This window comes from Sceloporus undulatus, chromosome 4 (genome assembly GCF_019175285.1).
Source record: "Sceloporus undulatus isolate JIND9_A2432 ecotype Alabama chromosome 4, SceUnd_v1.1, whole genome shotgun sequence".
NCBI lineage: Eukaryota > Metazoa > Chordata > Lepidosauria > Squamata > Phrynosomatidae > Sceloporus > Sceloporus undulatus.
In genome coordinates this window covers 102,264,226-102,287,978 of record NC_056525.1, presented here as the reverse complement: position 1 = coordinate 102,287,978, position 23,753 = coordinate 102,264,226, and the positions used below count along the sequence as shown (strand labels likewise).

General features: G+C 41.6%; 1 protein-coding gene across 1 annotated transcript in view; it reads left to right on the top strand.

Annotated features, from left to right (window-relative positions):
* COL24A1 (collagen type XXIV alpha 1 chain) overlaps positions 1-23,753 on the top strand; it is a 225,307-nt gene that overhangs the window by 24,702 nt on the left and 176,852 nt on the right. The window contains exons 3-5 of the mRNA XM_042463503.1: positions 4,773-6,052; positions 8,455-8,508; positions 16,177-16,230. Of these exons, the coding sequence (XP_042319437.1) occupies positions 4,773-6,052; positions 8,455-8,508; positions 16,177-16,230 (1,388 nt within the window). The remainder of the gene's footprint in view (positions 1-4,772; positions 6,053-8,454; positions 8,509-16,176; positions 16,231-23,753) is intronic.

The following is a 23,753-nucleotide window of genomic DNA, read 5'->3' as shown; positions in this document are numbered from 1 at the left end:
AGTGCAAGCTAAGCCATGATTATCCATGCTGAATTTCATAGAATCATAGAGTTGGGAGAGACCTAAAGAGCCAGCAAATCCAACCCCTTGCTGTGTAGGAAGACACAATCAAAGCACACCCAAAAAATGGCCATCTAGCCTCTGTTTAAAAACTACTAAAGAAGACCGTCTAATTAAAAATAATAATTGTAAGCCGCTCTGATAACCTTTAGGGCTGAAGGGTGGGGTATAAATACCATAAATAATAATAATAAGACCACCACTCTCAAAGGTAGCATCTTCCACTGTAGAATAGCTCTTGATGTCAGGAGGTTCTTCCCAGTGTTGATGTGAAATAACTTTTCCTGTAGTTTGGATTAACTTTTGTTTCTTAGTTTAAGCTTACAACTATCTTTGTAAAATGAGCAGAGATATGGAGCTTTATAATTGTACCGTGACAAAGTCTGTACAGCTATTGCAGATTAAATCATACTTTAAATAAACGAATTATTTTGTGAGTGGTGACTGCAAAGAAATGGCAGATGTGTAATCACACCCCAAGCAATATATCTTCCTGTATCTCTGATGATGCTGGCTGCTTGCCAGTTACAAACTTGGCACCTTAGTTCTTTCTGAGGTGGCTAAAACCATTGCAAGGTGTGTAACTAATTTTCAAAATGCATAGTGCAGGCAAATGTATATGTTCTGTGCCAATTGTTTAAAAATCCTTTTCAGGGAATTCTTGGGGTTTTGATTTGCATATGTGGGTATTATAGCTAGCAAGTGATCCAAAGGTATCTGTTCTTAACATTTGCCACTAATACCTTCCATAAACAGAAAGAAGAGAGGTTGAGAGATTGAACTTTATTGCTTAGTAAAGCTGGTGGAAATTCTTCAGATTCATGCAGTTTCTTCATTTAGTTTTGACTTTTGCTTCAGTTTGTTTCAAGACTGACAAACATTTAACCATATCCATATCTTAAACATAGTGCACTTAAAATAGTGCATCCCAGAACTTAAAGAACTAACTACGCAAATTAATCACACTTCTAATAGCTAATTGATGGATTGATCGTAAAAGCTGTTATGGTGACATAGTAGCTTGTAAGGTTGGGTGCTGAAGGTTACATGGATTCAGCCTTGGATGACATCTGGGGCTTGCTCATAGAGGTGCTAATTCCCACCTATTTTAGTGAATCAAGACACTAATCAACCATTTTAATGAATCACAATAGAAGGTCCATGTATCAAAACTGAGTAGCCATTTGCTTCCTGTGAAATGAAGTGGAGGTAAGATTTATAGCACTAAAGAGAAGGAGGAATTGGGGGCTGAAGACCTTTCTCTTGCATGTGCTTTCCTTTCTCAAGTGACTTCACTTCAGCCACTCTTCTCTGATCTCAAGTAGTCGCCCTTGGGATTTTTTGTTTATTTAAAGAACAGCCTGCTGGGGAGAGGAAGAATTCAGATCCCTCTGTCTATTTATTGTGCATTGTAAACAAGCAAACAAATAGTCAGCCTTCCATTATTCTTTGTTCTTTGGGGAACCTAATTGTGTTATTTTCTGCTTTTGTTCCCTTCTCAGATGAGATATGATAGTAGCATATAGTAGCATATGTTTTTTGCTTTGGGTACAATTATGGTGGGACAGCAGCCACAGTTTCTCTAATGTCAGACAGGGGGCCCTACAGATATTTGCAGTCTGGTTTCCATCAGCATTAGACAGCATGGCCAGTAGCAAGGAATGATGGGAGTAAAAGGTCTTTAACATCTGGAGAACCAAAACCTCTCCATCTTGCTATAATGTGTCATCCCGTTAGTCTTTTATTGCTGATCCTGCTTATTTTACCATACAATGAAAGCGTTTGCTGGGCCAGTATAAAGTTCATATAAAGCCTCCAGAGTCTGGATCTGGAAGCCTTTGATCTATTTAGTTTTCTGTGTCTCACTTTTGATTTGTATGGATTTTGCCATGGTCATGTTGGCTGAGGAATTCTGGGAGCTGCAGACCAAAAACTAGCATGTGACTATCCTTTGAAGATGTTTGCATTAGATTTTCTATTTGCAGATATTAGTAAAATGTATATCTGAATACTAATGCTAATACTAATGCTGTCACAGCCCTGGGCAAAGAAGAGAGAGCTAGTCAGCAGGAGCTCTCCTCTCCAATCCACACACTTTCCCATCTTTCCCAGTGGTAGACAGAGTAACCAAAGTAAAACCGCTTCTCCCTTCCCTCTCCCTGGAGAAGAAAGAGGCCTGTGTGTGTGCTCAATAGCCAAAAGCACTCTGGAGCTTAATGGACAAGAATATTACACGAGGCTTACCGTGAGTAAATTGCCATGAAATCTTCTGAAATGATGAAAAAAGCGCAAATGGGGTTCACACCCCCATGTGCTTCTCCTGTCAGTAAATAATCATGGAAGCATCACGGAGCCGTTATTGCCAAATGATGGCTCCAAGGATGATTCACTCACAGGACAAGTGAACACAGACACCTCCATGACAATTTACTGATGGGAGAAGCATGTGGGGGTGTGAATGCGTGCTCACAGTAAGCCTCCCGTGTGATATTCTCCAGAGAGTTTAGTAAACTTTCATTCTAACTAAGAAGGATTACATCATGTTTCTGGGTATCATATCTTGGGTCATCCTTCTCCAGGCATAGCTTAGAATGTTGTAAAGTTATAGGAAAGATTATATTTTAAAGACACCTTTAAACTGACAGCCAGCTAGGGAAACACAGCAAAAAATCATTGACACCCCTAACTAAAATAGTCGTCCTCATGCCAGGAGTCAGCATCCCAAGAACAGCTTGTAAGAATAGACCCCCTGAGAGCAAAGATAGTAAAATGTTTACACCTTTGATCTCCAAAGGTTCCAGACGTTTTAGCATCTCCAAACTCACTCAACGCTTGATTGGAAAAGATATGTGCCCTCCTAGAGCTAGGAGGGTCAAACAGGAGTTCAGCAGCAGCACCTTCTGGGTTCACCCCTCCAGGAAGGAACACAGCCACTATAAAACAAGGCCTCCAGTCCCGTCCCAGTGAGGCGGTCCAGAAGCATAGCATGGTTCATGGTATTGAAAGCTGCTCAAATGTCCAAGAGAACCAACAGGGACACACTTCCCCTTTCCAGTTCCCTGTGTAGGTCATACACCAAGGTGACCAAAGTTGTCTCTGTCCCATAGCCAGGCCTGAAACCAGATTGAAATGGATCTAGATAATTTGTTTCATCCAAAAAACCCTTCACTTGGGAGACCACCATAAGCTCCAATACCTTGCCCAAAAATGGCTGGACACTAGCCAATAATTATCCATTATGTAGGGATTGTTAGCTGAATGTAGCTTGTTTGATGGCCACTAGATAATGTATGAGCATTGTATGAAAGGTGTTTCTACAGTTTACATGATGTATTTCCTAATAATGTCCTCAGTTTCTTTCTCATTTTAAGAAAGTAATGTTCTAATATCTTAAGATTTTTGATGGGAAGTACTCTTAAGGGGGATCTTGGATCTGTCATCACTTTGCAGATTCACATTAAATGCAGTAAAGGAAATTCCTGTATTCATTTGGTGAAATTTTGGAGTAACCATTTTTAAAATTTAAATTTGGAATAGATAAACACTTTCTAGAAGTAGAGGGGAAAACACTTTTTCTTCTGAAGATTATCATTCATTGGGATTGATAACTTTTTAAATATTTTTAAAAACATGTTCCGAATTTCCCCTTTTGCAAATCAAAATTACCTACCAGTTTATTATTAATCAACATATAGCTATGTCTGTTTAGGATGTTGGGTGAAAATACTGCTGTATGACAAAGTTTTATAAATGAGGTAGCTCATTGTCTCATTCAAAATTATATACTGTATTGTGTAAATTGCAAATTATGAAGGTTGTTGGGATGGGATGATAATTTAGCAATTGTTGCATGTGAAGCAGTGGCCTTAGGTTCATGAATACCTACATCAAAGCAATATCTGTTAGTAGGGCCAAAGCAGACAGGCCAGAAGGAGCAATTTCTGGCCTCTCTGGCCACAATCGCTCCAGGACTGTGGTGACCTGACAGCCTGCTCCCTATCGGTCCATTTGCAGGAGCAGATTAATTCCTCTCCTTTTGCTTGCTCTATTTAGCCCATCTTCAGGCCTATGTCACAAGGGTGTTTGTTTTTGCTGTAGCAGACAAACATGGCTACCTCTCTGGAAAACATTAATTCATCTAAAAGTCAAGATCATGGTCAACCAGCTGTGATGGTTTTTATTTTTTATATGTTACTTATATGTCTCACCTGTCTTTGAAGAACTTAAAGTACTATACAAGATCCTTCCCAGTTTCTGTCCTCACAGAAACCCTGTGAAGTAGATTAGGCTGAAATACAGTTATTGGCTGTTTGTTCACCCAGTGGGTTTCTTGACCAAGTGCGGTTTGAGCACAGTTTTTTCCAGCTCTCTAACCATTGCACCATATCGGCATTCAAGTCACGGTGGAATGTAGGGCCAGATAAGAGACCATTATGTAATATATGGCACAATATTTTTTATATGTGCCTCTACAACTCATTCCACAATTCTTTATCTTGTGTGTGAAGTGGAAGGATCATGAGAAGCAAATATTTTATTTATTTTTTCAATATATGTCCTCCTTTTCTCCTGTCACTATTTAATTGCCCAGAGTTATTTTCAATTGCTGGAAACAGCTAGTATTGGAAACATCTATTTTACTCAACACTGTAAATTAATGGAGTAGAAATTAAGTTTACATTCTTCTTACACCCTTTTCTTCTCTTTTTCAGGCACCGATGTTCTTCATCATTTAGGCCTAAGAGGGCATTATCCATCCACTGGGACTACAGTGCCCTTGTCACATATTTCATTGCCTCAGGGGGTTCACCTAACTGCCTCAGGAGTTGTTTTATGCACAACAGCAGACATTGAGGTTCCCATCCCTCAAGTGATAGCATCAAGTCTAGGCATCCAGTTCACTGTACTGATAAGCCTACGCTCTAAAAAAGTGAACAATGCCTTTCTCTTCAGTATTAGAAGTAAAAATAGACTGCAGTTTGGTGTACAATTGCTTCCAAGGAAGATAACAGTACACACTGGTGGGAAACACTCTGTAAATTTTGATTACAGTGTTCATGATGAACAGTGGCACACATTTGCTATTGGTGTCACAGAAAAGACAGTATCCCTGTATACCCAATGTGGGAAGAAGCACTGGAGTAAGGAGATTCTTTCTAAAATACCACAATTTGATTCACATAGTTTGTTTACCTTAGGAAGGATGAACTCCCAGTCAGTCAACTTTGAAGGAATAATATGTCAGTTGGATGTTATCCCCTCTGCACAAGCCTTGGCAAGCTATTGTAAATATGTGAGACAACAGTGTCGCCAAGCTGACACCTATCGATCTCAGCTAGCGTCTTCAGACACATCACTTGGGATGGTTCCAAGCAAACAGTTCAATGAAGAAACCCAATCAAATTACATGCCACTAAATATATGGAAAGATGACCTGTGCCTTCATAACAGTTCCACCTCTCCAGAATCCCTAGCGACAACTTCTCTCTCGGCCCCTTTTCACTTAGGGAATGTTACTGCACTGGAAACTGTATCTGTACCAGACAACCAACAAATTGTGAATATTTCGAAAAATCATCAGCAAGATTTCAGCAAAATAAAAGATGGCTTCCAGACGATCACAAACTTGCCTCTAAACCTTACAGACAATATCACAGAAGATACAAGGAGGAGAACTTACACCGATATTCTCTTTTCTATAAGGCAAACTAAAACAAAGAATATGCTGGAAAATACATCAAAACAATATTCGTATGAACCTACAGAGATGCAGCAAATTTTAAACACAACATTATACAGGGCTTCTGATTCCACGCCTTCGAATAATCAGCCTGATACATGGGATGAACATACAATTGAGATTGATGAAACCTACAATGCAGAAAGCAGTTATGAACTTGGTATCGATGGTTATGATTATGACTATGAAGAGCTGGAGCAAATGTTTGAGATGGAGAATCCTAGAGGGCCTAAAGGAGATCCAGGACCAACAGTAAGTAATCTTGTGTTTCTTAATAAAATAAAATTCAGAAGTTACTAAGGATGTTTGTGCAGGAATTTCTTGTGGTTGTATTTTTTTCCTGGAGGTATATACAACAAAATCATAAATACAAATCACAGTGATACTTTTGTTTAGCCATTCAGAAGACTTCGTGCTAGCTTCTGAAGATAGTTAAAAATAATACAGGGAAAGAAAAGTGATTGTGTTAGAGTCACAAGTCTGCATCTGGCTTGAGGTGTTTGCTTATGATGGTGTTTAAAGTGGTCCTGTGAGAAGGTTGATGCATTGAGAGGTCATATCCTTTCTGGGCCAGAAGAATTCTGGAAGAGAAGGCTGTAAAAGAGATACAGTGTGCCCTTCTTATCTGTGGGAGTTCCATTCCCACTCCCACGCTGTGGATTTAAAAGAATATGGGACCTCAAGCACTGCAGTTTTCAGTGGGGGTGCATGCAGCTGCTGTGCTATGGCCACATGCACATGCAGCTATTAGCGGTAATCAGCTTTGCCATCTGCAGATGCTTAAATCTGCAGATGGCAAGCCCATGGATGGGAAGGGCAGGCTGTATCATAAAATGTCCTTCTACATTGGCAGCAACAAAATAACTTCCTTCAAAATCTGGGCCTGTTTTTAACCTGTACAGTTCAAATTACTTTGTGGGCAAGACAGAAATAACCTGTTAAGAAGCTTCTGTGCAACGAGGTCTTGATTTAACTTCAGGTGTTGTAATAATAAGCAAAGTTGTAGTACAAAAAAGTAAATTTCCTGGCTGCCTTAATGTCAATGAATTCCCATAGTAAATCATTTTTAACCATGGGAGAGTATTTCTAAAGATGAGAGAGAAAGAGAGACGGAGAGAGAGAAAGAGTATTGGGTTATATAGGAATACTAGAATCCTTTTGGTTAAAGACAGAAACCTTTTAAGGTAGCTCTTAACTACAGTTTGGGATATGTTGCATGTTTGCTTGGAATACAAACTGGAATTCTGTGCGGTGGTGATACTCCTTGCAAATGTTTGGAGAAAATGTGATTATCTATGTTAAAAACAAGATAAACCAGATGTTTTCCTGAGATTATAAAAAGGAACAAGGGAGGGGAGAAAAAAACAGAATGTGGCAGCACCTTTAAGTCTAACTGGTTTTTATTTTAGCACAAACTTTCGTGGCTATAAACCCACTACTTCAGATGCATTGCAGAGTGGTAATTGGTGGTGACTGAAAGAGAGTTTCAGCTCCCATACTGTTTTACAGTTGAACTGAAACTGGAGCAAAAAAACAAAACAAAATTCAATTCATTCTCCTCTCTTAATTTCCTAACATCTTCACCAAATGTCTGCAACAATAGTGTTTGCCTGAATCCTACTATGCAGGCCACCATCTGAGGAAAAGTTAGTGTGGCTGTACAGATTGTTGGTACCCATTTGCAGGTGGATTTTCTGAAACTGAACAAAACAAAAACAAAATGGAGTGGAAAGAACAAATCTTGCTTCATGCTTTTTTTAATGTTATTTTATTAATACATTCTAAAACAAAATGTGACAACAAACAGCACACCAAAACAACAATAGATACAGGCAATCACCCAGATAAGGTCCTGAAAATGATAGATAAATGGTGTATTCAGGGATCCTGAAAGACATCTTTCATAAAAATTTAGCTAAAATTGTGGGATGTCTAGAGACTAAATCTTGCTGGATATATTCAATAAATGGGTGCCAAATCTTATGAAAGGTCAATCTAGAGTGTAAGCCTCTCACTCTGTTGTTATTATCTGCCATTTTCTCCATTAACCACAAGTCCCAGAGTCTAGTCCACCATCCTGCATTATTCAACTTTCCAGTTTTCCAGTTCTTGGCTCTCTGAAGCCTGTCAACAGCTGGAAGCAAACTAATAAGTTCTTTATGCTTCAGAGCTTTATTTTCATTCATAAAAATTGGAGAACAGGAACAGGAGTTGTGAAATGTGTATCTTTGTTTAGTGATCTGGGAGATCAGTTGTAAAATTTCTGTCCAATACCCATGCACTAAGGGACAATCCAGCCACATATGTACAAAGGTCCCCCTACCTGCACAACCCCTCCAGCATTTTGGATTAGCATTGGTAAACATACAAGCCAATTTGTCTGGGGTGAGGTACCATTGATGGACCAACTTGATAGTATTCTCTTTAATGGCAATGGACCTAGTTTTAAATGGTAAATGACTCCATATATTTTCCCAGGTCTTACTATCAATTGAAAGGGAACCTTCTGCTTCCCATCCTGCCTTGTGAGTTCCCAAATGTTTCTTCTAGCAGACATTCATTCTTGTTTGGATTGTACACATTGCTGAATGTTACCCATTGTTAATTTGATGTTAGGTTTAATCATTTGCTTTTTGGGGTTTTTCTCCCTTTAGGGACCCCCAGGTCCTCCAGGATTACCTGGTCCAGCTGGGAAGAGAGGACCAAGGGTGAGTAAAGAGTAATACGTTGATCCTAAAATACTAGTCGTTAGTGATCAAACAGATGACTGTCTTTATGTTTTCAAAACAAAGAAAGCCTTATCCAATCCTCAGTGTTATGTTCCATGCTTCTCATCAAAGAGAAAATTTGCCAACTTCCACTAAAATCAAGAACACTTTGAATTTACAGCTTTTGCTACCTGTCTCCTTCTACACTAATGCTCCTGTTTTTCAGCCCTCTCAGCATCTGTGACTCTTCAGCCTAAAGGTCATGTTTGTTTACTTGGTGGATTTAAGGAGTGGGATGTATAAAACACTGCATTCCAAAGCTGGAAAGTAGAAAGCGTGAGAGTTACAGTATTTGAACACTTGGGCAATAGTGAATATAATGTGTGTGTGTGTGTTTATGCTTGGCACAGGATTTTGAACATGTTTTCAAACATGTGTTCAACTTCTGCTGGAAACATAGTGTTTGCTGTTAACCACTATTTCATTTATCTGCGGTAACAATGGGGGATGACCCCTTGCAGATATGGGGGTCATATTGTAATTGAAAAGACAAGATAGGCAGAGTGATGTGTTGAACTCTTCTTAATTTTTAAAAACTTTCTTCAGACACTTCATACATAATTTCAAGCTTGTAGCTATAAATACCAAAGCTGAGAATGTGTTAACCTGTAGGATATAAGCTGACAATCCAGGAAGAAAATCTCATTTTGTAGACTCTATTCAATTTAATTGAACTCAGTCCCCTCAGAAAGGAGAGCCTTTTCAGTGCACAGAGTGACAATGCAGCAGATGGGTGGGAGAGAGAAAAGAGAGAGGGAAGGTGACAGAAGGAAGGGGGAAGAGTCTATGAATATATGTCTCCTGTCTCTCTGTCTGTCTGTCTCTCTCTATGTGTGTATGTGTTTGAAAAGTCCATCAACCCACTTTTGCTCCTTGCCCTGTCCACTAGTGGAACAGCATCACATAAGGTTTTGTTTCTTTGGGAGCAAAACTGTCTTGATAGAGGGGAAATAGTTTCCCGTTGTGTGGTGTATATCTTTTGTAAACAAATGCATACATTAATCTGTACAAAAAGAAGGAATGCTGAGGGGGGGGGGGAGACACAGTAAAGTGGAACAAGTTTATACAGTGTAGCCAAAAGTGTATGAGTCATTTTCTGGAAAGTCTTTGCCCTGGAGGAAACTGTGAAGGTGAAATGGTGATCAGAGTAATGATCTGTGTGTTTTGATAGATCAAGGAGTGTTGATGGAAGCAGGAGCACTGATGTGAGGGATATGCCTTCAGGAATACAGCATATGCGTAACAACATTCAACCATTTCAAGTTTTAGACTATTGTTGAGTGCTTTGCCTTAAGTACTATGGAATGGTGGTTTGTAGTGGATTTACAAATCAGGCTTTCGTTAGCTATAGGTCAGTATTTCATTTGCAGAAGTTTCCCACTTCTCTAAAGGTAAAGGTAGTCCCTTGACATTAATGTCTAGTCACAGTGGGCGGTGTTCATCTCCATTTCTAAGCCGAAGAGCCAGTATTGTCCAAGAACTGCTCTGGTGGTCTTGTGGCTAGCATGACTGCACCGAACGCTGTTACCTTCCCACTTAAGTGGTACCTTATCTATCTACTTGCATCTGTATGCTTTGAGACTACTAGGTTGGTAGAAGCTGGGACTAGTGACAGGAGCTCATGCAGCACTCAGTTCTCGAACTGCCAACCTGCTGATCTTCCGATCATTAGAACTGGCATCTTAACCACTAATATACTTGTAATATATTAACTTGTAATATATTAAGCAGTCATCTCTCATGCAAGCTTTTAAGAAAGAAAAGCAAGGAACTGTTTTCCTGTTGAGGGCAGCATTTCCTTGTGGATAATCTGTCAGGAGCTGTATGCTGCAGGTAGATGGGGCTTGGCTAGCAGCTGGACGTACTAGAGCCCTAAATGGATGAGGCTATCCCTTTTACTCTTTCTCAATCCCTTCCCTTGCATCCTTTCTTTCACCACTTAGCAAGACAGGAAGAAATCTCTCTTGCCAGAGGTTTGAACAGCTCAACTGCAGAGTCATGTTGGAATTGGACCAAGGGCCACATTGTTGCATTAGGATAGGGCCATGTTGCCCTGCCATAGGGATAGAGTTTAAGACAAAATATTACATCTGCATTACATCTGGGATCTAAAGTATTATATCAGAAACTGATATGCATCTAGAGCTCTGTTTGATGTTTCATTGTTTCTGGGAAGGAAAAGCTTACTGTCTCTTTGGCAGTAGGAATTGCTAAAGAGAAATGATGATGTTTTCAGCTGCATTTGACAATCCAGCTGTCCCTCTGTGAGGGACTGCTCTTTCTTTGGATTCCAACCTCAATTATGCAGTCTTTTGACTACAAATTAAAATAAATAACTACAATTGAACAGGCATAATGAATATTGTGATTTAGCTTTTGCTACAGCAGCATTCTTAATGTCAAGCTCAGATGGAGAGCCAGTGTGAAGTGATGAATTCAGGGAGGATCCATAAATGTCACCATTTATATTATACTGCTGTAGACAGAAAGAAGGGAAACTGGGCCATATCATCAGTTTTAGTGAGAGACAAGCTCCTTCTCTAGGGTATTACGTTAATCCATTCCATTATACTAATATAGTAATCTGTTCAAAGGCCTCTGTTTCCCTGAACTGTTGTTGTTCAAGATGAAGAGGAAAAGATACCAGTCACTTCATGAAGTTTCAGAGTTCTTATGAACTTTGAGAAGCAGCATCTGATTATAGGTACTGTTGGCTAAATTTCAGAGGAAGAAACTAGCAAAACCACCTCAGAGTACTTGTTCCATAGGAAAACCTTATCAAATTCATGAGATTGTCATATACAGTCGGCCCTCCTTATAGGTGGGCCTGCTTTCCACGGCTTTGAGCTCATGCAGAAGGCAAGGCCAGGCAGAAATAATGGGGCGCGTACTTGTGCCAAGCACTCCATGTGCTGCTGCGAGCACACACCCCATTATTTCGTATGGAGCTTGAGCATATGCTCTTTTCCCCATACAAGGGGGGGGGGGGGAGAACAGATCTCCTGTGTATGGGGAGGGCAGACTGTACGTACAAGTGACTTGAAGGTACACACACACACACACACACACACACACACAGAGTTTATGTTTTCCACTCTATCCTTTCCCTTTCATTTTGTCTTATGTCTTTTTGGAAAGCAGGGACTACCACGGTTGTTACTAATCTGTAAACCAATGTGAGAGTAATGAGGATAACCTTTGGAATGAAGAAGAGGATTCAACTTTTTAAAAACCCAGTCATATTCTTTGCCCTTTATCCTTTACTCAGGGCAAAGCACAGCTATCATAGGACACCTATTGGTGTGTAGACCTTGCTTCACCTAGCTGAAGTCAAAAGACTCACCACTTTTCTAAAACTCATTGGTTCATGGAATTATGGAGCTCACTGATTTCAGACAAGGCAAGAAAAATAGAGTCTGAGTCAGAAGATTTTGATACTTCCAACATTAATTCCCTATGTCTTTATTATAAGTAGAACAGAGTGAGTATATTTGACAACACCATGATGACTGTGAGGTAAACTTCAACAAAATGACATTCTTTTATCATTCTCATTCTTGAAACACTAAATTCTGGAACTTTATGAGCTATTTCCATAATAGAATTGTTGTTGTTGATGATGTTGCTGATGAATCTACTGCCCCCCCCCCCTTTTTGATAAGTGTCTTTTGTCTTGCAAATCCCTGGTGAACTCTAAAGGAAGGAATAGAAAGTGTGTGACCCATCAAATGTTTTTGCCCTGCAACTGCTATCATTCCCCATCATTGGCTACAGTGGCTAGGGTTAATGAGAGCTGCTCTCAGACAATATCCAGAGGGCCACATGTTCTGCATCCTTAGCCTAAAGGTGCTTTAATTTATGTGAATATGTGAAAAACCATATGTGTGAACCACATTTCTATTTTCTTATGGCATTAGTTGAGAGATTAAGAAGAGATATCTTTCAACACATAATAATGAGTTTTAAAAAAAACCCACAACCCTAGCCCAGCAAGTAAATATGTTACTCTGTCTCATATTAAGTATAATGGCACTGATGCAAACATTCCCAAGTGCATTGGAAAACTGTGTGTGAAGTTTTCCCCTGCCAAATGAGTAAGAATGTCAGTTTTGGCAACCATTATTACCAGTTGGAGGGAGGAAGAAGGGACAGCAACATTCCAATAATGTTCACTTAACTGTTCCATACCCATTGGCCCATTAGTGATTAATATTTTCCAAGTTAATTGCACTGATTATTAGGTAGTGTGCATGTGGTGCAGGACTACATATGGGAAAGCCTATCATTTTGCCGCTCTGAGAAGAGGATTAAATGCATAGAAGCTTGTTTAATGTTGCTGAATTGGTGTGATAGTCTAATACAGTAATTTAGCTGGTGAAATTGGTATTGTAATTGCATAAAAGAATTACCTTGAAGAATGGAGAAAATTGTTAGTGGATGCACTATTTGCTACTTTGACTCAAGAAGAAAAATATTTAAAAATAATCCTGGGCCAAAACACAGAAATAATCTAGCTTCAAACCACTTTAACTGCCCTGGTTCAATGCTAGGGAATTCTGGGAACTAGTTTTGTAAGACATTTAGCCTTCTCTAACAGAGAGCTCTGGTGCCACAATAAACTACCGTTTCCAGGATTCCCTAGCACTGAGCCAGGGCAGTTAAAGCGGTGTCAAACTGGATTATTTTTGCAGTGTGTTTTGGCCCACTGTCTTTATAACATTTTCACCAATCAGGCTTACCTGAAAGAGTTGTGTGGTGATAGAAGTTAGTTGAATGAACATTTCATGTTGTTAGAAGTTATTACGATTGCTTGTACAGTTGACTGTCCATAGCCTTGGATTTCTTACCCATGTATGCATGGATTCAACCATCCATGGCTTGAATATATTACACACACACACACACACACACACACACAATTTCCAAAAAGCAAACCTTGATTTTGCCATTTTATATAAGGGATACAATTTTACAACACCATTGTATATAACAAGATTTTAGTATCCACAGATTTTAATATCTATGGGGTGTCCTGGAACCAAACCCCAGCAGTTACCAAGGGCCTACTGTATTCCCTCCTGCCCACCTTGACATCACTGCTGTTGATGTGTCATATGGATTGTTAGAGGACCACAGACTGAACTATGGGATCATGCTTCCTACTTCATGTATTTCTGTTTTGGTAGAAACTGAATACCTCATGTTTACCCCATGCTTGGTTTTAATTAAGGAAAATATGTGATCAATCATTTCTTTATCATACAGAAATTGTTCAAGCTTCATTAAGGCTGTCAGATACAAAGTGGAAAAACTGGCTGTCCAGTTTTTGTTTGGGAAAGCCTAACACAGCATTTGGATTTATGCAGAAAAAAGATTGCATGATGTTATTTAGCAGGTTAGCACTTCAGTTTTTCACTGCTTTGGAGTCCAGTCCAATGGTCCCATGCTGAGAGAAAGGTGGAACATAATTTAAGTAAATAAATAATGGTTTTATGTAAAATCCCTGAGTGGACATTCCATTGTGCACACTGCCAAATAAATTCTCTGCTCATGCAATGTTATACACTGTGGTACTTGAAGGAGGCTAGCCTGGCACTATATGCAGTAAAACCTCTGCTCTAGGACCATAAAGCTAAAGAACCTTGTTTTATACCTTAATTGTATTAGTGAATTTCAAAAAGAAGTAACATCCTTTTAAATTGGGAGTGGACAGAGCTTGGATCATCAGTTTCTTGTACAGGTTGAATCTCCCTTATCTGGAATTCCAAAACTGGACATATTTCAAACTCAGAAATTGTCTGCATGAGTGGCTGAGATAGTGACACCTTTGCTTTCTGATGGTTCAGTGTACACAAACCTTGTTTCATGAAATTTTTTAATAAAAATATTGTATAAAATTACTTCCAGGCTATGTGTATAAGATGTACAGGCCTTGGTAGCTGCTAGGGCTTGGTTCCAGGACCACCACCCCCCCCCCAAAAAAAAAAAAAAAACAAACCCCAAATCCATAAATGTTCAAGTCCGATTAAATACAATGGATGGTGAAGTGGTGACACTTATTTTTTTAAAAATGCCAAAATCAAGGTTTGCTTTTTGGAATTAATATATTTTAAAAATATTTTAAGCCATGGATGTTTGAATCCGTGGATAAAGAATCTGTGGATATGGAGGGCTGACTGTACACGAAACATAAATGAATTGTGTTAAGACTTGAGTCCCGTCTCCAAGATATCTCATTATGTATATGAAAATATTCCAAAATCTGAAAAACTCCAAAACCTGAAACACTTCTGATCCCAAGCATTTTGGATCAACCTGTAATGACATATTTCCCCAATAGCTGGATTATAGTATTGTAATTATTGAGGTTCACACAGTATATGATATAACAGCCATTTTAAATGTTACTTTTAAAAGTGTAGCCTCACTAAACAGAGGAGGAGGAGGAATATCACATGGTGTAAGTGCTGTTTCGTGCTTTCTTATAGAAACTGATGCAATATTGAGTTTGATGTAAGGAAAATGTTCCATAGGCCAGTGACATAGCATTCAACTGGGTTTTTAGAAAGTAATCTTTTAAGAGAGCATTTTAGTTACTTTGGAGAATTGGGAAAGTAAAACTTTATTTTTAAATTTGTAGCTGTAATAAATTACTACACTATGCTGCAACATGTTGGGTACTTGTAATGATAATTAGTTTTTAAAAGTAACTTTCCAAATTTAAAGTAGGCAACATGTTGCCCTCCAGATGTTGGTTGACTATCTAATTGGCACATAGCCAGTGATGAAGTAACATGGGAGTTGCTATTCAACAACATCTGGAAGGCCACTGAGTATTTTGAAATATGTTGTAGCTGCCTTGTTTCTGAATCTATTATTACTGTAATTCTGTGAGGTAACCGGGAAGAAGTAAGACAGTAAGATACTTGCTAAACTGGGTGATCTATTTCTACCTATATGAACTATTAGAGACCTATTAAAACAGCTGAGTCAGAGCTTGGAAAAGTTTTTTTTGGACCACAACTTCCAGACTCTTCCAGCCAGCATGTCCACCATGGGTATGTTCAGGCTGCGACTTTCTGGGCATTGGAACTTTTTCTAGCACTGACCTGAGGAAATCCTGATGGAAACAAATAAGAGCTGAGTAAGAGGTTAGTCCCTGTTTTGAAATGGGCAGTGGAAGATACTTTTGAGAAATGAGCAGTTGATGGTACTTTAAAAAATGTGATTGTCTCATTTGGGTCCTACTTTGCTAGCCCTACAGATTAGTCTAGAAGGTGGCTGCTAAATTCCCCAATTCAGTGCTATTCATAATGGTGGTCCGTAGACGAATGCCAGTCCATGAGCCCATCCCCCATGAAACTTTCTAGGGATGGAGTGAACAATTGTAGCCAGTGGCACAAATATGATATCAAATCTAAGAACATTTGGGGGGAAAACATCACTGCTGGTCCCACTCCACAGATAGCCTGAGAAACACACTAATCAGTTGGGAACTGAGTTATTATGTTGTTTTGGCTTTTTGTTGCATGGGGTGGGAGTGATATGGGGAAATAAGATTGGTTTTATGTGGGCTAATGTTCTCAGTTTTCAATGTTCTTTTTATAGGGTATTCCGGGCCCACATGGAAATCCAGGACTTCCAGGGTTGCCTGGTTCAAAGGTAGGCTTACATATAAACAACACTGCTATGTGAATCTTATGACTTTCTTATATATGACTATTTGGAATTGTAAAGACCTGCTTGTAGTGATGTTAATACTATAAAACATTTATTTGGTTTATAAGTGAGGCCTTGGCTATAAACAGTTCTTCATAAACTTAACTTATAAATGAGAGTCAAGACTGAGCAGAAACAGACATTCCTATAGAACAAAATCTTATCCGTTGGATTTTTACCTTGTATGGTTTTTACTTTTTTAAGTAATTATAACTTTTCACATTACTAAATTACTCCAGAAGAGAGAGGTTAACTGGGTGGCTGTTTAGCATTTTAACCCTTGGCCTTGATTGAAAAAAGATTAGTCAAAGAAAACACTTGCATCAACCCTTGTGTTTAAGTCTTCTTTTTGCAGTGACTGGTAAAAAAGCACATAAAATAAAGCTTTGATAGGTTAAGGCCTAGCAGACCACTGGAAACTCAAACCTAAGCAACACAAGCAGCCTAAATAGCTTTCGACAGATTTGTGCCGTTATGGCATGCCTTCAACTCATATTTAGTTATAACAATTTGATAGATAACGTTAGGGGGGGAAAAACAACAGCAGTCATGATTTGTTCTAGTGTGATTCCTCATGGCAGGAATCTGACCTGTAATGACAGGTGTTAAAAAGTGCTCTTGGCCATGAAAATATATCAAATAAAGCATGCACATTTTGACATTTTAAAACAATGTAGCCCATGATTGTTGAATGTCCTCTTTTTAGTATCTGGTATTTTGGGAGTAGCGAAGCAGTGTATGTAAAGTTCATGTTTGCAACCTGTGGGCTTTGTGTGTGTATGTGTCTTCACAATGTGTTAAAAGATAGGTACATCAGTTAATCCCCATTACAAACTGCTCATTGGACATGTCCTATGAAAACATTCTTTTCTTTAAAGCAACCTAGCAGGAATGTTCAAGCTGGAATGTTGTCTACATTGGAGCTAAGGTTTGAGCATTTGTTGGTTTCATATATATATACTAAATGTGCTTTCAAGTTTTAGAGAGTCAGTTTTTGTTTGTTTCTTTTCAGTTAGTTCCCAAAACAGGAATTATTTGTAATTTGATTATTTTTTTCCTGGTAGATGTTCAAATCATTGAGAAAGCCCAGTGCCTGTTAAATGAACTTTTTTGGTTAAATATTTTTTTTATTAAAACACAACCATTAATAATATAAAAATATGTGGAGAAAATTGCTACGTCTGCACACAACATACAATAACATACTACAATAACATACTACATATAGGCGGGTTACAGATGGGCAAAAGGGGGTGTATTCATGACGTCATGAAGGTAGAGCCTTCAGACGGGCCTTACCTGAATGCCGTCATGAACGCGCCGCCCGCACGCCCCAAGCGGGAAGAAGTGGCATTAAAAAGGTGCTGCTTTTTTCCGCTTCTTTTTGATAAGCGGCGTACGTGCGCATCTCCGTCTGTAAGCTGCTGCACCGGTACGCCAGAATTGCCACGCCGCAAATATAAGTTGCCCATTTAAAAGCTCCGTGTCAGCTGCGTCGCATAATGGGTCGGGATCCGGGACATGCGTGGTTTGCAGTCAGGCTTTAATTGCAGCGTCAGCTGCCATGCAGATGTGGAAGCTGCGGCACAGCTGCGGCGCATTTTAAGTCTCGTAACCCTAACCCTAGAGCCACTTGTGCGCATGCGTTGCTGGAATCGCGGGAAGTTGTAAGTTTTGCCGACGGATGTTTTGGTTGTAGAAAGTGATAAGGGAAAGTTTGGAATTTAAAGTGTCCCCCTACACACATTCCTTTTTTCACCTGGGAACGGGCACAGTTCGGCTGCTCCTGGCACAGCTGGTGGCGCGCTCCCTTTGGCACAGGCAGGATGGCACAGCCATCCACCAGCACCCCAAAAAAGCAAGGGGACTCTGGTCTCATACTGAGACGGCGACCTGAAGCTATATGGTCCCAGCCAAACATTCTGCAAAACTGGAGCAGTCCTACCTAAAGCTGACACTATCGAAGGAAAGCATAGAGCAAGGCCAACACGAGAACTTTGGAGAGTTTCGCTGAAAATGCAAGTCGCTGAAATCTCATACAAACAATACAGAGATGCCCAGGCCAAGGTACAAAAGGGCCCCCCTGCCCTTTTACAGGAGCTGCATGCTTTCATCAAAGTGATGGAAGCATCAGACCCAACAGACTACCACCAGTGGGGGGCGTGTCAGGGTCCCGGCGGGCCAGCCAGCAAGCGGAGCCTGGTGGTGGAGGAGGAGAGACGAGACCCCGGACTTGAAGTGCCCAAGACCTTTTGATGCCCCCTCAGGGTAAGATGTGGCCAGGGAGGGGGAAAGGAGAAGGGGGAGATGTGGCCTGGGGTGGGCACTGGGCAAGATGCTGTCCCTTGCATACAGATGAGGAGCAGGAGGAGGAGGACACCCCGATGGCGATTCCCCACAGCCAGAGACCTGGACCCCTGCACCCGCTCAACGAATGTCTGCTGAGGCCGGGAGCTCCAGAAGGAGACACCATCTCGTGCGGATCCTCTTCCACAACCACAGCTACCGTGACCGCTCCTTCTCCCGGGCCAGTGCACCCGCCAGCGATGGCAGTGAGGCCGAAGAGAGTATGCAGGTAAACCTATATTTATGTTTAAATAAATAATAATAGGGTAAACTGCATGGCTCAATTGCGCAATTGTGCATTATCTTTCACTGCTTACTGGCTGGTATGTTTGCAAGGTTGCTGTGGAATAGGATTGGAGTGCCCTGGATGTCATGTGCTGCATGTGTCCCACATTCCTAAGGCACCCCTCCCTTGCAGTAAACTCTCCTTTCTCCATGCCCTTAGTTTGAAGCCTACCCTTTGCCACAGCTTCGAGTGAGAGTTCCTGCATGGCAGAATGGGGTTGGACTAGATGGCCCCAGGGTCTCTGCTAACTGAGGCTTCTATGACCTCTGCTGTATGTCCATAGTAGAGGATGAACGAAGCAGAAGAGGAAAGACCCCACCTCCAGCTAATTCCCATAGCTGCCAGTCAGCAAGGAGCGACTTGCCACCAAAGAAAAGGGGCGTCCGTCAGCAGCTACTAGAACTGTGGCAGCGTGTGATCAGCTCAAGGCGCTCAGAAGAGCCAATGCGGCACTGATGCAGCAGGGCGCGAGCCTTTGAGGACAGGGAGAGGGCAGACAGTCCCGCAGGGAGCTCATGGAAAGGGCACTGGGATTTCAAGAGAGGACAGTGGGATTTCAGAGAGGACACTGGAAGTTCAAGTGAGGGCACTGGGATTTCAAGAGAGGACACTAGAAGTTCAAGAGAGGGCAGTGGAAGTTCAAAGAGGGCGTTCAGACCAGGAGAGATCAATGGACAGGTCAGACCGGAGCAGGCGACTCAACACACCTTGGAACGCAGACTTTCTGATGGGGCAAATGCTGGAGATCAGGGGAGGACAGGTGGCCCAGACGAGAAGGGTACGTAGGGAGCAGGGTGGAAGAGGCAGGGGCTGCTGTCCCAGGGTCGTGGAGGAAGGGTAGCCGCAGGCCCCCAGCAGACAATCCTCCAGCTGAGGAGCAGGGAGTTGCCATGGAGGTGGAACCGGCTCAGCAGCCTCTTGCTGGCCCTCCTCCAGACTCTTCATGAGGCAGTGGAGGCAGTCCCACCGCCCACAACTCGCCCCCAAAGGCAAAGGGCAACTAGAGGCCTGGGATCAAGGGGCAGGGAGCACTGACAAGGCACTAGGTCCCAGATGTCCCATAAGACCATTTCGCCTCCCAGGGAATGTGTTCCCTCCCAGCCCATCTAATCTATTCACTCTCCTGTTCTCTCCTCCCACCATGCCTGGCTCACTGGTCCCCAAACCACATGTCCAAACTCTGTCTTCAGGTGTTTGGACTTCATCTCCCAGAAGCCCCAGCACCTTGCCCTGTGGTCTGGGATTCTGGGAGATGAAGTCAAACGCCTGGAAGGACACGAGTTTTGGACATTGCTACCTCACAGCACTCCTGCCTCTTTAGAGTGCACAGTTGCGCCTAAGCTGTCACATTCACACACACAGCCACACTGCCGCAGTTGCGCAATAATACCACACAAGTTTTTTTTTTTAAAAATAATTTTTTTATTAACATGACAATAAAAAACTTTGAGTATGTACAATATTCAAGGGAAGGGGGATGGTAAAGGGTGGGTGAAGGGGGGGATGGTAGAGGGGGCAGGGGAGGGAAGCTGCTTCAGGGAGGGGGAGGCGGCGGTGGGGCAGGCAGCCGGCGGAGGACTCTCAGCTGGTTCTCTCATGGCCTCCACTCTCTCCCCAGCTTCTGGATCGCCTCCTCCATCGCTGCAAACCTCCGCTCCACCAGTTCTCTGTGGGGGGAAAGAAGAGGATGGTTAGGATCAGCCGTGGAGCCCATCACCCACTCCCACAGGCAGGGTTTTGGGTACCCCCACTCCCTCCCTGGGTTCACCTCCACACTTACCTGCTGCCGGGCTTGAGCAGGCGATCCATGGCTCTGAGATCCAGGGCCAAGTCCCCTGGCTGGCCAGGCAGGCGGCGGCTCGGCCAGGCTCCTCTTCCGCGCTGCGGAGGACAGCAGCAGACTAAGCCCTGCAAAAGAGGAAGAGAAGGCCCAAGTTCATGCTGCATGGCAGAGGAGGGCACAAGTGTCGTGGGGGCTGCAGTCAGGCAACCCCCCCCTCACCCTGGGACCTACCTGCCGCCAGAGGAGCCTGCTCTGGCTGGGAGGGGCCACAGCAGCTGGTCCTGGCTGTGGCCCACCCTCGGGGACATCTCGTCCCCGAGGATGGTGGAGAGGGCACTGGCACGGTGCCCTCCCTCCCTCCGCCTCCGCCGCCACGCCTGCAGAAGGGAAGAGGAGGGATGGCATTGGACCATGCAGGAAGGAGAGGAGCAAGGGAAGGGTCAAGAGGGGAGGACAGGGCATGGCAAGCTCGGACTTACCTGGAGGACGGCGATCTTCAGGTCTTGGCCGATCACCCTGACCCACAGGTCCTTCAGCGCGAGAAGAATGGTGGCCGCCTGTCAACCGGGGGCTCCTCTCCGAAATCCTCAAGGGTTTCAAGAACGCTGCCTTGAGAGTTTTAAACTTCACTCTACATTGGTGCAGCGTTCTTTGAAACCCTTGTTTCGGAGGGCACGATATGACTCGAGAAAATGCCCCCGGTTGGGCTTGTTCGTGCTGGCCATCACCCTCTCGCAGCTGCCTGTGGCATCAGGGAGTCCAGGAGGATCCCGACCTCCCGTCTGTCCAATAAGCGATGCGGACCGGAACCTCCTGCGTGGCGCTGCCATGTCAATCGCCGTCCTGGGGTCTTGCACAGTTGCGCACGGGTATATATGGGCACCTTCAGCTTACACTGAAGTAGTCCTACGGAAAGGGAACACAATTATTGTGGGTGGATAATTCAATAATTATAACGAGAGTGTCTACATATATTAAACATATACATCTGTATTAACAATATAGAATTGTCATACCAACATAGAACAATTGTATATACACTATGACATAGTACTGTGCCTTGTATGTCTCAAGGGTCCAAGACCATGTAATGAACTGCAGCAACTCAGTCCCATCAGTCAAAATGCACAAATCATCATGGGTACTTGCAGCAATGGCATGAGAATATGACATGTAGTTTCCCAGGTAGCAGGGCAACAACTCAGTCCCATAAGTCAAAATGCACAAATCATCATTGGTACTTGCAGAAATGCATAGAGGATGGCTACCTCCGGAGTGTTTTTAGGGCGTTCGACCCTTGGATGGTCTCCTAGCATTCGGAGTATTCTATGTCGATTAGTACTGGACATTTGTCATGTTTCTAGACATACAGGTTAACAAAAATTAATGCAGCAATTAACAGGGACAATAATATGCATAATAGAATACAATCTCAAGATAACATATAATAGCTTACCCACGTCTCCAAACGTTTTGGCTTGACTGATAAAACAATTGCTCAGTGAAAATTTCCAGAGAGTGTGTGTTGTATATACTTTGCCTCTACAATAGGCTACAGGTGATTATCTAGAGCAGTAATTCCTTAAAGGTTATCCTTTGGGATAGTAATACTACAGGTCCCACGAAGTAAGCTTGAATACATGGCTGAAGGTACTATGTCATGATATTATCATACCATCCAATTGCATTTGTAGTATATAACCACCTATTATGACATTTTCATCCATTTCCAACCAAAAAATAACCACATAAACAATAAACCTTAAGTTGACATCCTGTCCTCCAAACCCTGTTTGATGAGCTAACTAAACTAAACATTTCATCCTTTCCGTACGTGAATGTCTAATAATTAAATTTCAGAAGTCTCACAAGAAGGAACTTAAATCTAGACGTTCATTTAACCCTTAGGTATGTTGGAATTAACTTATGAATCCAAAAAGACTCCCTTTGTAAGAGCTAGTTTGTCTGTTTCCACTATAAAATAAACCAAATTTGACTTGCCAATTACAAAGAATTTTAAAGAATCTGGAGAAATGATTTAATTGTGAAAAGTGTGTAACCAGTGGGTGTCCAAACTTTTGTTCCGAATATACTTTATGCTCGGAAAATTCTAGTTCTTAATGGTCTGGAAGTTTGACCTACATACATTTCTGACATGGGCATACAATCACATAGATAACATTTGGGAGTTTGCAGTTAGTGAATGATTTCAACTCAAAACATCCTTTGTTATTGGATGGGTAAAAGATTTGATATTAAGATAGTTTACAACATTACAATGACCACATTTGTAGTGTCCTCTAACTGGGATGTCTCTTGAGACGTACTTGAAAATCTGTGTGAACCAAAGAGGTTTTGAGATTTCTAGTTCTCCTAAAAGCTATAATGGGTGCCTGTGAGCAGCCTGGAATATTCTGTACTATGCAATGTTTCTATGATATGTTTAATACGATGAGCAGCATGATGAAAGTGAAAGAGCCTATAATCCTATTTTCGGGGTCGAGGAAAGAAATAATGTAGAACGGTCCTTTTGGGTAGCTCTATCCGTGCATCGCTTGATCCAATAGAGGGAAAAGCTCTATCCCGTAACTCTAATTGATATTGATCACTGCCATCTCATAAGGATGTTGGTGGAAGAATTCCTTTTTAATCTTAGGAATTGGGAATATGGTTAAATTTTTCTTCAATTGGTGAGGGTGGCAACTAGCAAATGTAGCATGGAATTGCGGTCCGTTATCTTGTGAAATACGGACTCCCGATCTTATGATATGAAGTAGACCTCTACGTCTAAAAAAAAATGCATTGGTATTCAAACTGACAAGAAAATTTGATGTGTTGACTCACAGAATTGATCCAATGAAAAGACTCAACCTTTGATCTATCTGAAAAGACATGAAAATATCATCAATATATCTTCCATAATATTGAAAATTTATAAAAAGGATTACTATCAGGATTAGTAATATGTGTCGATTACAAATTAGACATAAACAAATTGGCAATACTTGGAGCTGCTGGGCTACCCATCGCTACCCTTTAATTGAAGATAAA